General features: G+C 41.6%; 1 protein-coding gene across 2 annotated transcripts in view; it reads left to right on the top strand.

The window, feature by feature from the left end:
* The window catches only part of MAP3K5 (mitogen-activated protein kinase kinase kinase 5), a 286,689-nt gene that overhangs the window by 117,403 nt on the left and 152,182 nt on the right, over positions 1–17,104 (top strand). For both annotated transcript variants that reach the window (XM_082249712.1, XM_082249711.1), the window contains 2 exons: positions 29–135; positions 2,324–2,494. In XM_082249712.1, the coding sequence (XP_082105838.1) occupies positions 29–135; positions 2,324–2,494 (278 nt within the window). The remainder of the gene's footprint in view (positions 1–28; positions 136–2,323; positions 2,495–17,104) is intronic.

Below are 17,104 nucleotides of genomic sequence, written 5' to 3'. Positions count from 1 at the left end.
TCATGAAATGCACCATTCATCTGCAAAGGATTACGATTCAATTGTGAAGCTGGTGGAAACCCTAGAGAGACTGCCAACCTCTGATTTGTCCGCCCTTCTTCATGTGAAATTTCATTATGCATTTGCTCTGAACAGGTGAATTTTCCAGTAACTTTCCAAACATAATACTCAATCAGTATTATTGTTCTCTTTCTATGTAGTCTGCTTTCATTCTGTAGTAACTATTTAAAATGAACAATTTTTAGCAGTACTCCTTCTTATAAATGCATACAGGAAAATGAGCTTTAATAACACCCATCACATGTACTGGCTATGAATTGATTTTGCTTCAGTAAACCCTTTCGGGACTTAGTGAGTTCTGAATACATCAGAGTAGAAAAGTTAAATTACGTTTGTGGAACATTTCTTTTTTTTTTTTATTGAACTGTCTGCAATTTTATAAGCACCATTTATTAGCTCTGGTTGTTCTTTGTGATCGATGCCCAGAATGGAACATTGATGAGTGTTTGTCAGATAAGTAAACATTAAAATCCTACAGACTTTGCGGCAGACAGATCGGATACCTTATTGACACATTTGAGGGCACAAGTGACATTACTACAGTAATCAGTGCTAAAAATATACGCTGTTACTAACTGCTTTCTAACTGTGTGGGGGATGGACTCACTAGATGAACACAGAGATCCGTGTTCCTAAATAGCAGGAACACAAGATTCCTGTGTTCATCTGTGACAGAACGGCGGTCTGCCTTGTTTACATAAGCAGACCTCCATTCTGTCTCTCTGGGGAGCGATCGCAGGTGTCTGGCGGACATCGCGTCTGCCGGACCCGCTGATTGGCTTCCCCTCTGCCCAATCAGCGTACGCCCTCACTGGCTTTTGGAGGAAACAGATACGTCATTTCACGCAATAGAGCCAACCTGCCACAGTATATGTACTGCTGGCGGTCGGAAAGTGGTTCAAGCATCCTATTTCAACCTTTTCAACACAGATGAACCCTTGAAATAACTTTCTGGTCTCAGGGAACCCCTGCTAAAAATGACCATATCCACAATTCATGGTGTGATGATCATTGGGACGAATGCTCCTTACACCTGTAGTCATTGGGAAGAATTCCCCTATTACAGATAGCTAAAAAGTTCAGTGGTGTCAGTGGGAACTTATAGTATCTGAGAGGCAGAAATTGGTGATTGCTCAAGGAATCCCAAGTTACCTCTGGAGGAACCCTTGAGTTCTTTGGAACCCTGGTTGAGAAAGCCAGAGTTAAAGGGTTAGTTCACCTTCACCAAAAAACTGCCTAGTAAGGGGTGTTTGTAGATACAAACAACCTGTGCAGTTTTTACTAAAGTTGGAAAATGCCCTCGCTAAAGGTGTAGGCCAATAATGTACCTCCCAAAGCCTGGCTGAAAACTCCTGAAGATGGCATCATCCCGCTCTACCTTGTTGTTGAGACATGGCTAAGACACTCCCAGCTGTTACTGCTTACCTCCATATTCACAGGAGTGAGCTCCCAAACCTTCGCACACGTGTGATCCACTATCTCCTCTGTCGCAGCATTGCTGAGCTCATTGCTGAGCTCATAGCTACTGTTAAGGGGCAAAGACCATATACAAGAGGTATTAAATTGACTGGAGTGTCTTAGCAACATCCTAGCACCAAGGCAGGACAGAAGGATGCCATCTCTGGGAGTTTTTTGGCCAATCTTAAAGAGGTACGTAAATAGCCTGTATCTATAACAAGGGCATATTTCAGCTTTGGTCAGAGCTCCACAGTATGTTTTTTATCTACAGGTGCGCCTTACTTGCATAGGCAGTTTTTTGGTAAAGACAAACCCCTTTAGGAATGTTGGTCATGCAAACCTGCAAGAGAAGCACGCCAATAATCTTCATAGATATTTCTTCCTGTTCTTATACATTTCTTTTATAAAATTAGGTCAAATATGTCTAAATCAAGATAACTACTGTTGTCCTCACTTCTCTTCACTTGGCTATTACCCATGCTATAAAATGTATGAAAAATCCTTCTTTTTTTTTTTTTTTTTTTTAAGTAGTATAATTCAAGAGAATATATTGTTTTATTGGATATTGGATAGATTAGGGAATTCTTGGAGATCCAGTCAGGTTTTATTGCTGTCTTTATCGCTCTTGATTAAATTTCCCCTAACTTCCTGTCCCTGGGCAACTGCCATCAGAACAAGAAGTGTCATTTCTTATGTAAGCACAGGCTGACTAAGATCTTTGAACACTTCCCTGCTAAATCTACAAAAATTGTGGCTTTGCTTTAAGCACTCTATTCCAGTGTGTAATATTCTTACTTTATCACAGGAGGAAACATCCCGGTGACAGGGAAAAAGCCCTTGAGATAATGCTGTCTATGGTACAACACGAGGACCAGGTGGCTTCAGACATGTACTGCTTATTAGGACGTATTTATAAGGATACATTCCTGGATTCTAATTTTACAGATGAGAATAGCCGGGACAATGGCATAATGTGGTAAGCATCTGCCTATGTCCATACTGTGTTTTACTGATGACTGAGATTGAGTGACATTGCTGTGAAATAATTCCATTGATATAGTATGATAAGTTCCATTTGTTTGGGAAATGGTTTAGCTGGGTGTGAGTGTCTTCCCTAATGTAATCAGCTGGGAATACATTAAAACATGTTTTGACTCAGGAAATAGATATGCTTTATCAGAAAATATTGGCGCTCCCAAGAGATAGAGAAGATGTGGAAAAGTTCCTACTGCTAGGGTTTATACGGAAATGTGTTGTTTTAAGCCCAGTGAGTCCCATTCACACAGAATCAGACTTTGAAATTGTGCGACTTCACTTGAAATCGCACAATTTCAAAGCCGCATATCAGTGCAACTTCAGGTGCGACTTGGATGTCATTTTTGTGACTTCATGCACATAAGTCTATGCAAGTCACACAAAAATCGCCAAAAATAATGGAAGGACTTATTGATGTGGCACCGCAAAGTTGACATCTCACCGATTTGGTGATCGCATGACATGTTGCACTGGTGTAAATGGAGGCTTAAAGTGATTGTAAAGTCTAATTTTTTTTCTATTAAAATAACAAACATGTTATACTTACCCCCTCTGTGCAGTGGTTTTGCACAGGGCAGACCCGATCCTCCTCTTCTCGGGTCCCTGGCTGAAGCTCCTGGCATCTAACTTCTGTTGAGTGCCCCCACAGCAAGCAGCTTGCTTTTGGGGGCACCTGAGCCAAGCTGCAGATCCGGGTATCCATTCAGACACAGAGCTGCCTCTCATTGGTGAGATGTCAACTTTGATTGACAGCAGCGGGACCCAATGGGGTCACTGCTATGTTTCAGCCAATCAGGAAAGAGTCCCAAATGGCTGAGGCACTCGTGGACATCGCTGGATAGAGATGGGGCTTAGGTAAGTATTAGAGGGGCTGAGGGGGCTGCTGCACACAGAAGGCTTTTTACCTTAATGCAAAGAATGCATTTGGATAAAAAAACCTCTGACTTTACAACCCCTTTAAGATAACTCTAGAATAAATGTATCATTTAGCAGCATTCTAGGATTTATAGTTTTAGCCATTAGATGTTTTTTGGCCTAGCTGCTTAACAACATCATAGGCTGATAGATATGATTACTTTACACCATTCACTTTAAATTACTAATGTTCTATCGTGAAATAATGTGAAATCTTTGGACTTCTGAATTTCTATCTAAAAACATTTACAGAGGAACCATAAATAAGCTGTGCTCAATAAAAGCAAGCAAAGGATAATGGTCTAGTAACCAGCATTGCCTGTAAGCTCTCACTTATTATGCCTTTTCCACAATGTGTCCCTGTGTGAAGACGGTCATCTCCATACAAAAGCAGCGTTTTGCTTCCTCCCATCAGAGCTGCCCCTCCTAATGATTCATTACCTAATGACTTGTGGGGTAATGACCAAGAAACAGCAAGAAAGGTGCAGAAAGTACAGATCCGTAGAATAAATGAAGCAGATGCCAGAGATATTCTTACACTACACTTCCCCAGATATAGCTTCTTCCCCAGCTGGCTCTCAAACCAGTGAGAAGCACATTATTGATATCATCAAATCACATGAAACTAGCGATCAGAGGAAGCAGTGCCCAAGGTGATCTCACAATGCAGCTATACGGCTTTTAGTCTACAGATTATGAGCACATATGGACAGAAAATGCATAGCTATTTTTCAAAAGGAATTCAAAATAAAAATATATTTCTCTATCGTCCATTGACAGACGCAGCAGCAATGCTTCTTTACCCTTGCAAACCTGTTCAGTCTACTCCTGTAGATGGCGCATAACCCCCAAAGATAAAGAAGCATTGCTGCTGCGTCTGTCAGTGGACTTCAGAGAAAAGGATTTTATGGTAAGTTCTTACAAAAATCCAGTTTTTTAGATGTTCTCTGTCAGATAGCAACACTTTACTGTCTTAGATGAGGTCCACCTTAAAGTGGAATTAAGCTCCGCTACATTTTTTTTTTTTTTTATGTATGCCCCCAGGAAGTTTATGCCATAAGGTGCTAGTATGCATAGTATATTAACACATTATGGCTAACCTACTTATCATATAAAACCCTCCAGTGCTGCACTTCAGCTGGTCCTGGGCACTTCCATCTTCTTCCGGTTTTCCTTTTGGGTTTGCTCTGTGTGGCCGCTTGAATGGCCAGGCCGCGATGATATCACTCCTGTGCATGTGCATGGGAGTCACTGCATCACAGCACAGAGCGGTGCTCTAAGTATTCTCTGAGTTGCACATTCGTGGCTCAGTGTACATTACCGTTGATAGGCGGAGAGAAGTATTTATGAAAAGAGACCACTAGGGTTTCTTCTGAAATAAAAATCTTACCAATCAATGTTTTTTAAAAATGAGAACATAAATTACGCTTTAAAATTCTTTTTGGTCTTCATCTAAGATATAATAAATTAAGTTTTGTTTTTTCGTTTAACAAAGAACTAAGGCCCATTTCTAATGGGGCGAATCTGCCCGGCGGTTTCCGCTAGCTCAGCGGGGATAGCTCTGTTGATTAGGAGGATGACAAGTCCGTCTCTGCTCACTATGCAGAGACAAACCTGTCAGAGTCCCGCTCTCCTCTATGGGGAGATCAGATGAAAACAGACAGCATGCATGTTTTCATCCGATCCCATCCGATCTGACCCGCTGGACGGATGGCAAACTTATTGCCATCGGTCTGTTTTCAGCGAATCTTGTCGGATTAGATGACAGACAGGTGGCAGCGGACACATCTCCGCTGAAATCTGCCTTTCCATAGAGGAGAATGGGTATAATTAAATAGTGACTAGGTGGCTGAAGGTGTGATTGCCATCATCTCTAGATATGTCATAAAACACAAATTATGTCCTCAAGAGATGGAATTTTAACGGCAATCCAAGCAATTATATGTAAAATTGCAATCATTTTATTATCATTATACCATCTAAGTATATAGTGTGTGTTTTTATCTGGACTGTGGCTTGTCTTTTTTAATATACTTTATCAATAAAATTTATATTTCTCTATCAATGATCGACAGATGCAGCTCTGCTTAATCATAGACTATAGGTTTATGCTTCTCCCTCTAGGGATAGGCACTAGGTGGGAAAAAACTTGTCCATGCCTATAGGGACTGTTCCAGCAGGCATACCCCCTCAGGCTCTGCTGTACTCAAACAGTTTGTTCTGCCAAGTGACAGGGATAGGACCTAGCTCCCTGCTGGGACTTCGGTCTTAGCTGTAACAGGGAAAGTTTGTGATTTTTTATTTTTCTAGTTAGTTCCTGAGGACCAAGATCCAGAGGAACTACAAGCAACAGTCAGCTGTGGTTTTCGCACTGGATAATATAGATCCTTAAGGTCTCCGAGCCTGGCCAGCAAGTGTGAGCAGGTTATAGGCCAGTACTAGGCCTCGCCACAACAGCGCCCCCGATGGATGGGGACGAGCCTGCGAGTGGATCATCTCGCCGGAACGCAGACGACCTGGAATGCAGCCTCCCCTTGGCTAACAGCACCCCCATCCCGGGTGGGAGGTGATCTGTTTCGGAGTGGCGCTCTCCTGGTACTGTGGTATGGTAAGTAACATGTCCCCCCACTACCCTCGGAGGTCGGGGTGGGCGCGGGCCCCTCCCTGGAATGGTCGGACCTTAGGGGCTCCCTTGTTCCCTTGCTTCCCCCCCCCCCTGTGGGTTCTCACCCTGGGGGGGGGGGGCGGTAATAATGCGGCTGGTGGGGTGGAGTGTACTAAAGCCCTCCCTATTTTGAAATTCTGCATCCAGAGCTTGAAGCAGGGTCCGATTGTATAGAGGTAATTGAGTCGCATTCTCAAACTTTATTCCTACATTGCTTCACTGAAAATTAGAACAAACGTAATAAATAAATGGGTAAGGGGGTTCCCTGAAGCAATTGGTGTGGCAGATCTGTCCATGATGTTTAATAACTTGTTCCCAAAACTCCTAACCAAACCCAATCATACTGATATAGACATAGACAAGATTCACAGAACCTTGGGACCCAGGAACCCAGACCTAGCCAGATCCGGGTGCATTTTGATTTTGATGAAGAAAGACGCTTTTGCTCCCACACCTAACCATGTACACTCTTGACCAGTGGAGGGCACTCAAACCTCTTTTAACCCTGCTAAAAGACCATGACATCTCCAACAGGTGGGGATTTACTTTTCATTTCCTGGTCAAGAAAGGCAGGTCGAACCCACCTTGCCAGGTATCCTGAGGATATTCTATACTTAGACATAAAAAGTTTTGTCTTTCTTTGATGGGTCCTCTGCTTTCAGAAAATATGTAATGTTTTGGGTTTTTTCAAGAGCATTTTCATGTTAAAAAAATTCAGATTTTAGCAAGTGTGTAAAAAAAAAAAAAAAACCCCAAAAAAACGAAGTTGCTGGTCATAAAGCAGGATGAAAGTTAATTTTGCTAAGTGAACAAACGCTACTTCTTTAGTAGTTCCACCCCATTGTCTGGAATATTTGACTACAGTTACCTTCTTTCAATAGATCATTATCCTGGAGGTTTCTATATTTTTCCCATCAATGGCACTGATTGTTTAAACCAAGGGTAGGTAACAATTTGACTGCAGTGTGCCAAACATTGTTTGTAGGAAATCAAGAGGGACAGATGCGGAGCATGCAGTGTGCTATGGCGAATATTGGGTGTAATAAACCAAGATATAAAAATCGGCGCAATTGTATAAATAAATAAATAAGTGTCCTAAAGTGACAAGTGCATAACTAATTATACAAGTGTAAAATGCATAGACAATATGAATTATAAATTCAATAAAATGCACAGTGCTGAAGTGATTACACAAAAAACTATATGCATGTGATCAACGATCAACCCTGCAATAGATAAAATAATATATGCAAAACATGTGTTTTACCATGAACTGATTAAATTATCTGTGCAAAGTGCTGCACAGAATATAAAGTGTTAATATCTGCAATATCGCTGAGAAAATAAATTATCACAATTCATAACAAGATTAAATGTCCAAATGTAAAATGTAAAAATATCTAAATAAATAAATATATATATATATATATATATATATATATATATATATATATATATATATATATATATATATATATATATATATATAATTTTTTTTTTTTTCTTAATAAGTGGATAAAGTTTGTTAAATCAAATTGATAGTGGTCTACAGAAGTCCCAAGATAAAGTCCAATAAAGTGCAACAACAAAAATTGTGCAAAATGTGCAAGCTGTGTAACTCTTCAGAGGTAAAATGCAAATTGTGCCAACTGTTCAGAGGTAGTGTGCACAATGGGGCGTCCTTTGTACTGCTTCCACCAGTCACCCTCTAAAGTAACTCACCAGATGGGATGGCTGGTCAAGTTATAAACCAGCAGTAGCGCTGTATATGGGTATACTGTATAGATCTGATTTCCCCCTTCACTTAGTGATCCTCAGGCAAACAGTCATGTAGATTCAGGTAGGGATGTATAAGAAAAAGGATAGGCTGACATAGTGTGATTCCATATAAAAAATGCTTTTATTCAATGTCAAAAACACTCACATTTTATAAGTGTCCTCCCGACACTAGGGCTTATAGCAGAGTTGCAGTGTAAACTGATCGTACAGGCAATCCTGTGTTTTTCAAATCTTCTGTCTCTGGCTACACTGTATCCTGCCGTGAGACTAAAGCTGACTCGCGCAGTGTGTTCCTCCTTCCTAAAAAATTGGGTGTAGCCTCATAGAGCTGAATATTGGACGTGGTTTAAGAGAATATGGTAAATAGAGTCTGCATCTACACAGAGTATATACTGCCGCAGTGCTTGTACTACTACTGAGCGAGTAGAGTAGCCAGCAACTAAAAACATCAAACACTTTGTCAGGAGTATGTGACATACAGCACATTATAAAAAATTGCTGTTTCTTCAGACCTCAGATCATCTCAAAATTATTTCTGCTCTTTCAGACCTCAGATCAGCCCTAATTTCTGCTCCTTTAAACCTCAGATCAACCCTAAACTCTTCACCATCAGACCTCAGATCAGTGCCAGTTCCAGAACCATCAGACCTCAGATCACCTGAACTCTTCACCTTGAGACCCCAATTCCTGCGCCTTTGACCGCAGATCAGTGCCAATTCCTGCAATTTCACACTTCAGATCAGCCCCAATTTCTGCCCCTCTAGAGCTCAGCCCTACTTCCTTCAATTTCAGACCTCAGATCAGTGTCAGATATTGCACCTCCAGACCTCAGATCAGCCCCAATTCCTGCACCTTCAGACCTCAGATAAGCCTCAATAACTGCACCTTCAGACCTCATATCGGCTTTAATTCCTGCATCTTCAGACCTCCGAACAGCCCCAATTCCTGCACCTTCAAACCTCATATCAACTCCAAACCCTTCACCTTTAGAGCTCTGATCAACCCAAAAACCTTCACCTTAGACCTCACATCAGCTCCAATCCCAGCACCTTCGAACCTCAGATAAGCCCCAGTTCCTGTTCCTTCAGACCTCAAACCCCTCAAACCAACCCCATAGAACACATGTACTTCAGACCTCAGTCCAGCCCTCATCCATGCATGCACTTCAGACTTCAGATAGGCGTCAATACAAACACTCCAGTCCTTAGATCATCCACAATCCATAAACCTTAGATTTATTATTGGCCCCAAACTAGGTTTCCAAATAATTTGCTGAATTGTGCTTATTTATGTCACCAACAGAAAACAGTATTATTGCAACACAATTAAACCTTATTGTCCCTCATTTTTAAATATAGATGCTGGTGCCACCGTAGGCAAGAGTGTGGGACATTACAATGCAGGGACATTATTTACCTTGGTATCTACTCTAACAGTTTTAAAAACTGCCCAGTCTCCCCTACCTAGATGGAGCAATACTGATGGTACAGCTGTGTGCAGGCGTGCATGCTTACTGGCAGGCAGGTAAGTAAGCTTCGTGTTAGGCAGAAAGGCAAGCTTCCTAGCAGCCAGATAAGCAGGTCTCCACAGGGCACAGACATTCTCACTTACATCAGGGAGATGGGTGGGCTAGTCTTTTTAATTGACAGCCTAGGAGCTGTCAATTACAACTAATGCAATTACTTGCTAGCCAAAAAAGGCATTGTGTGGCGGTTCTGGCTTGCGTGCTGGGGGTTTTCTGTTATGACAACTTGTCATTTTGTTGTTTGTTAAAGCGGTCTTCAGCTATTAGTACAAACTTAGATAAAATTCCTACATGATAGTGCACAACAATAGTGACTAGCCGCTTTTACTACAAAAAAGGCAGCTAGTCACTTGCCATGCTGGCATTGCTTATTTAGCATAATGTAATATAGAATTACTTAAAAATGACTTCATGCATATCAGTCATGTCCATCAATCTACTCTACCATAGGGCTTTTATATTACAATATTTGCAAAATCAAAACATGGCATTTAGAATGCAGCCTTTTGGTGTCATTACCACAACAGTGTTAGCTTTTCTAATTTCTCTCTGTAATCATTTTATTTTTTATTATCTGTTGATCACGCCAGTATATTTTCTCACTTTTGGTAACAGACCAAGCTGTCCAGCAAAAGTATCAGTTACAAGTTTGGGCTAAAACAAATAACTCTGACAGGGGTGTTTGCAGTTTTCATGTTTTATTCACATGGATCAAAAAACAAATGTTGCTGTAACTGCTTGAAAAGTGTTAGCTGGGGTTTGACTTTAACTTGCCTATTGTCTAATCTACATGTCCATCTAGATTTTCCCTGTCCACAGGGTGACCACGCTGTTATGTAATCTCACTGCAGAAGGAACATTGTTGTCACTCTATTACGGGAAGTGGAAAAATAGCACATCTACTGACAGGATCAACATGTAGTAAAAATATTTTACAAGAGGACTCGGGATAAAAATGCTTTGTTAATGCAAGTGACAGACTGCATCATATATGCCATTTTTATAGTGCCTATAGTCCACTTTGAGCTTGTACATATTTTCTACTAGTAAGGCATCCTTGTTTGACCACACTGTATCAACTATCACTTTGTAGTACGTGTCACTTTATGGTCATGTGACATCTAAGCATTCACCTGCTGCTTTGCTTTTTACATATTAAGAAAACACCAAGTCACGTAATCTACACCATCTAATTAGAAAGATTAAAAGGGAAGTTTGGCTTGTTTTTTTTTTCTTTTCTATATACATACTTACCTAGGTGGATGCAGCATCGACCCGATGCTGCATCTGTCCGCCAGCCCCTCTACGCTGAGAACCGCCGACCGCTCGGTTCTGACAGCTCTGTGAGCAGAGAGCTGGTGACTGTCAGTCAGCAGCTCTCTTCTCTGCCCTTTCTCGCTCATTGGAGCGCTGGGCTGTGGAAGGGTGGGGAGCGGCAGACCCAGGCTCTCAGCGGCTCGCAGAGAGGCTTAGCTGGGTGTCAGTTCAGGCACCTAGCGAATCCCGACTTCCATTGTCGTGATGATGTGGTACCTGGAACGACATCTGTGACGTAAGCAGAGAGCGGACTTCAACCCGCTCTCTGCTGAACATGGATCACAGGAGTGCAAAACAAATTGCACTCCTGTGATCCATAGGAGATGTACAGCCAAACAAACTTTGGCCATACATCTCCTTTAATATTCTAAGCAACAAGCAGACAGGAAGCAGATCATAGCAGACTTCTTCATAGCCTACTGCTAACCATAAAATGTGCAAATAGCAGGACAACTTGTCTAAGCCTGGATCCAGACATTTGTTACTTTAAGTTAGGGAGTCTTCAAACAAGACCTTCAAGATGAGATAGTGAGTCCAAATTGATGAAAGAAAAGGTGCATTTATTCACTGCAGTGGAGAAATACAATACACAGAGGCTCAATTCATGTGAGCTGAGCAAAATAGAAAAGTATCTCTAACCTACAAACATTAGGGTAACTAATTTTTAGTAATGAATATGCATAAGACATAGGCGTGTTCTAGGTTGTAATCTAGGATTTATCCTATAATCAATCCAATCTGTGTCCATATCTTCTGAATGGCAAGGTAATAGTTAAATGGGTGTCAACATCATGTGACTGACACAAAACGGGAACTTGCAGCAGTCTGCCATGACAGTTGTTGGTTCAAACTGTTCTGACCACAAATGTCTATTCTTTGATCAAACAGAAAGGTAGGTGGTTGGTTTTCATGAGGGGGTGTGTCATCACAGGTTCAGACTTTTGTTTCCTACAGTTAACAGAAATGTACATTAGCTCCTACAATGAAATGATAGTAAATAAATAAATAATAAATATATATATATATATATATACAGTCAGGTCCATAAATATTGGGACATTGACACAATTCTAATCTTTTTGGCTCTATACATCGCCACAATGGATTTGATATGAAACAAAGCAGATGTGCTTTAACTGCAGACTTTCAGCTTTAATTTGAGGGTATTTACATCCAAATCAGGTGAACGGGGTAGGAATTACAACAGTTTATATTTGTGCCTCACACTTTTTAAGGGACCAAAAGTAATGGGACAATTGGCTGCTCAGCTGTTCCATGGCCAGGTGTGTGTTATCCCCTCATTAACCCATTTACAAGGAGCAGATAAAAGGTCCAGAGTTAATTTCAAGTGTGCTATTTTCATTTGGAATCTGTTGCTGTCAACTCTCAATATGAGATCCAAAGAGCTGTCACTATCAGTGAAGCGAGCCATTATTAGGCTGAAAAAGCAAAACAAACCCATCAGAGAGATAGTAAAAACATTAGGGTGTGGCCAAATCAACTGTTTGGAACATCCTTAAAAAGAAAGAACCCACCGGTGAGCTCAGCAACACCAAAAGACCCGGAAGACCACAGCAAACAACTGTGGTGGATGACCGAAGAATTCTTTCCCTGGTGGTTTTGGATTGCAAAACTGGGACATACTAATATATTCTTAATACCTTAATTCCAGTAGCTGTAAATCTACAACCCAATATAATAGCTTTCCTGCATAGGAATATGTCTTTTTCTTCTTTAGAAGTTTCAAAGCTTTTTTGAAAGTAAGTTTTAAATCTTGCAAAAAGAGAAAACATCTCTGTGTTCCTTGCTGTAATAAAATGGTAGTAGGAGTATATCTATCTATAGTTTGAATGTATACAAGCTGAAATGATAGCTATGACAGTCATGTTGAGAAATAAAGAAGCCTTTAATAAATAGTTAAATCTGCTCCTTATATTAATCCCTGTCTTGAAAGGCCTGTAGACATTTGTGGCTCATACATATTTAATTGGTTGAAATAATGTTTTATTAACAAAACTTGCAGTTTGCTTCATACTTCAAATCACTAGCGGTGGAGAATGCGCCTACAGAGAGGGGACAAATGTAAACGAGATAAAACGATAAAAAATGCAAAGCAGTAAAAGGCTACATGTCATCTCTGTCAATGAAAATAAGATTTAATGTTCTAACTATATTTTCCTGATCCTGGCTTTTAATAGCAAAAGTGTTTCTGTTCTAGAACAGGCAAGGAAGATGAAATTACAATGTGGAATATCTCTTTTTGTAGGAAAAATGTAATATAGAGGAGTGTAGGGGGTATGACAGCAGGCAGTATGTGGAGAGAAGTGCGAAAGGTATGATGGCGGGAGGTACTGTATATGCAGTAGAGTAGTGAGAAAGGTATGAGAGCGGGAAATATGTGCAAGAGAGGAGTACAGGAGATAGGACTATGGAAAGCACTGTATGTGCAGGAAAGCAATGGAGAGGGTATGATGGCAGCCAGTATGTGCAGTATAAGAGTTTGTAGGATATGACAACGAGCAGTATGTACAAGAAAGGAATGTAGGAGATATGATGGCAGGCGCTGTTTGCAGGAGAGGAGTGTGGCGGTATGTGCAGGGGAGGTGTATGTAGGATATGACAGCGGGCAGTATGTGCAGGAGAGGTTTATGTAGGATTTGACAGTGGGCAGTATGTGCAGAAGAGGTGTATGTAGGATATGACAGTGGGCAGTATGTGCAGAAGAGGTGCATGTAGGATATGACAGTGGGCAGTATGTGCAGAAGAGGTGTATGTAGGATATGACAGTGGGCAGTATGTGCAGAAGAGGTGTATGTAGGATATGACAGTGGGCAGTATGTGCAGGAGAGGTGTATGTAGGATATGACAGCGGGCAGTATGTGCAGAAGAGGTGTATGTAGGATATGACAGTGGGCAGTATGTGCAGGAGAGGTGTATGTAGGATATGACAGCGGGCAGTATGTGCAGAAGAGGTGTTTGTAGGATATGACAGTGGGCAGCATGTGCAAGAGAGGTGTACGTATGTAGGATATGACAGCGGGTGGTATGCGCAGGAGAGGTGTAAGGACGATATGACAGCGGGCAGTATGTGCAGTAAAGAAATATGTAGGGTATTACAGCGGGCAGTATGTGTAGGAGAGGTAAAAGAAGGATATGACAGCAGGCAGTAAGTGCAGTAAAGAAATGTAAAGGGTATGACAGCGGGCAGTATGTGCAGGAGAGGAGAGAGGTGGGTATGACAGTTGTAGGTATGTGCAAAAGAGGAGTGCAGGAGAGAAGTGTGTAAAGTTTGTACAGGGCACTAGGTGCAGGAGAGGAGTATGTTGAAAACAATTGGGCGCTGTGTTTTTTTAAAAACAGGAAATGTTGAGCAAAATTCAGTTCAGCATTTACAAACCTACACCAAGACCTACCAACACTAATGTTTTTATAGGGACCTCACAGGTTGAATAGTTAGCATGTTGAAAATACAGTGTAGCTACCTGTGTGTATATCCACAAAATACAGGTTGGTTGTTTAGCTCTGTTTATGGTTCTGTTGTCTTCTTGGCACATCTGTCATATTTAACTGCTACTTCCTTATTTTCACATTCATATTTACTCTGCCAAATGCAGAAGCCAATGGCTATAGTAAAGAACAATAAAATGTGGAGACAGTCCTTGTAAAGAGATAACGTATCTGTATTTAGTCCAGCATATAGGGGATGAAATGTAGCTTACAATGGTAGCAGCCATAAGGCAAATAAAGTTTGCACCTGCTGCTCGCCGTTTGTGTGTACAAATATAGACCTTGTACTCTCAGGATTATTGATAGGTGGAACTGAACACTTCTTCACTGATTTTGGGAATTAGGTGTATTCATAGAGAAGTTTGTTTGCATATTGTAAACAGTACATAAAACACAATCCTGTTATATACATTTATTAGTAGGTGCAGTTTTAGCACACATATGCTTATGTACCCTCCTCCTGCATTTTCAGCATTAGTCAGCATTGTAAAGATCACTAAATCGGTACTTGTGCATGTAGTACCATAGTCTCTATTCACTTCAATGGAGAACCAGTCCGTTGGTTGTGAATGGGCTTCCCGTTGAAGTGATTTGAGGTAATGGTGCTGGGGGAGGATTCTGGTAGAAAATATTAAATTCACTAGAAGGACACCCTTCCTCACTCTCATGTTTTCCTGTACAGGCAGTCCCCAGGTTACAAACAAGATAGGATCTGCAGGCTTGTTCTTATGTTGAATTTGTATGTAAGTTGGAACAGGTACATTTTTTAGGCGTAACTCCAGCCAAAAAATAATGTTTACGTTTTTTCGATAGCATAGGGAAGGGTTAGCACCCCTGTAACATTTGCTTTGGTGTCTGTGCCCCCGTGCAGAAGATTTCACCTCATGTTCTGTCCCTGTGACAAGTGGATTTTGCAAAATTTGGGATGTCATGGAAACAAGGATTGGTGATAAAGCTTGAGTGGAGACACCTTTTTCCCGTGATAACTCTTAGGCCCCTTTCACACATGCGGACCATTCAGATCCACCTGTCAGTTTTTCAGGCGGATCTGAACGGATGCCCCATGCATCTCTATAGGGCAGTGGATGCCAGCGGAGACATGTTCGCTGACATCCTATCCGATCCTGTCTGTCAAATCCGGAAGAATAGAAACCCTATTTTCCATCCGTCTGGCGGATCGGATGAGAACAGACAGGCGGTCCATTCTCATCCGATTCCCCCATAGAAGACAGCGGGGATCTGACACCTCCGTCTCCGCACACAGAGTGGAGATGGAGCTGTCATCTGCCTGCTCAGCGGGGATTGACGGATCGATCCCCCGCGGAGCAGAACAGCTCCGTAGAAGGAACGGAGCCGTGTGAAAGGGGCCTTAGAGGAGTGAATTTCCCTTCCAAGGGGAAGATTTTCTCTCACCTTCTGTTGTCTCTCTCCGTTTGTAAGTAGGAGTCGTTTGTAAATTGGATGTTTGTTACTCAGGGACTGCCTGTATATAGATAGGATCCAAACTAGAGAAATGCTAAAAGGAATAATAAAACATAAAAGGACTCTTTTTGTTGCCCTCACTGAGCCTGAAGCAACCAATTAAAGGGGGTATGATCACCTTGTATAAATACATAAATGGTCTACAAATCTACATAGTAAACCTGGTGTCACGTTGTTTACTTTTAAATATGTTTAAACTATAACAATGAGCTCTCGTTCGCTCCCTGTGGGTTTGATAAATATACCATTGAAAGTGAAATGTGCAAAAGGGGTTGAAACGGCGCTACCTGAAAAGTGATTGAGTGCTAATTGTAGTGCAATAGTGTGCAAATACCTTCAAAAAAGGGGGGGTGACACCGGCAAATAATAAATATGTGAACACTGATTATATTTCCAAAGGGTTAAAAACCACACATTTCCTTATCAGTAACCACAACCGATATGATCTGTTGGTGTGTGGTGAATTTTATCTGTAAAATAATAATAGTGCCAACAAGTGAGCAAATATTGTAGTGGGTTTATTCCAATAGTGATACAGTGCAATTCAAACAATATATAATATATAAATCCCTGGTGGTGAAGTGATGGATATATGTGACCAAAGTGAATACTGAAGTGCTGTATTCCTTAGAGGTGTAGGTGCTGTAGTACCCCCGATGACCACTAGGTGAGGTATATACGACCTGTTCACATGAAGTGGTCCCAAGAGGGGTAGCTCGTGGGGTCCTCTCTTTATCCCGCAAGGCACCGACTGGTAATCTCACGGAAAGAAAGGAAAGGGGAGCCCCATCAAGTAGTTTGCAAAGTTATACCAATGTAGCAAGTAGTAATAACTCACGGTGAAGCTGCCTCGGATCAGTGTAGAGAGACGCCGGGAAGCTTCCGCGTTCCACGGCTGCCAAGTCCGAGACCGGAAGTGACGTAATGACGCAATGGACCCGCCCTACGCGTTTCGTCAGAGGACGTCTGCTGGAGCGGCCAAGTACCTGGATGGGAGACCGCCTGTGAATACCAGGTGCTGTAGGCTAAAGGCCGCTCCAGCAGACGTCCTACACTGATCCGAGGCAGCTTCACCGTGAGTTATTACTACTTGCTACATTGGTATAACTTTGCAAACTACTTGATGGGGCTCCCCTTTCCTTTCTTTCCGTGAGATTACCAGTCGGTGCCTTGCGGGATAAAGAGAGGACCCCGCGATCTACCCCTCTTGGGACCACTTCATGTGAACAGGTCGTATATACCTCACCTAGTGGTCATCGGGGGTACTACAGCACCTACACCTCTAAGGAATACAGCACTTCAGTATTCACTTTGGTCACATATATCCATCACTTCACCACTAGGGATTTATATATTATATA

This window comes from Pelophylax lessonae (genome assembly GCF_965119305.1).
Source record: "Pelophylax lessonae genome assembly, chromosome: 3".
Taxonomy (NCBI): Eukaryota; Metazoa; Chordata; class Amphibia; order Anura; family Ranidae; genus Pelophylax; species Pelophylax lessonae.
Note: the sequence above shows the minus strand (reverse complement) of the source record. Positions and strands in the feature narration are given on the sequence as shown.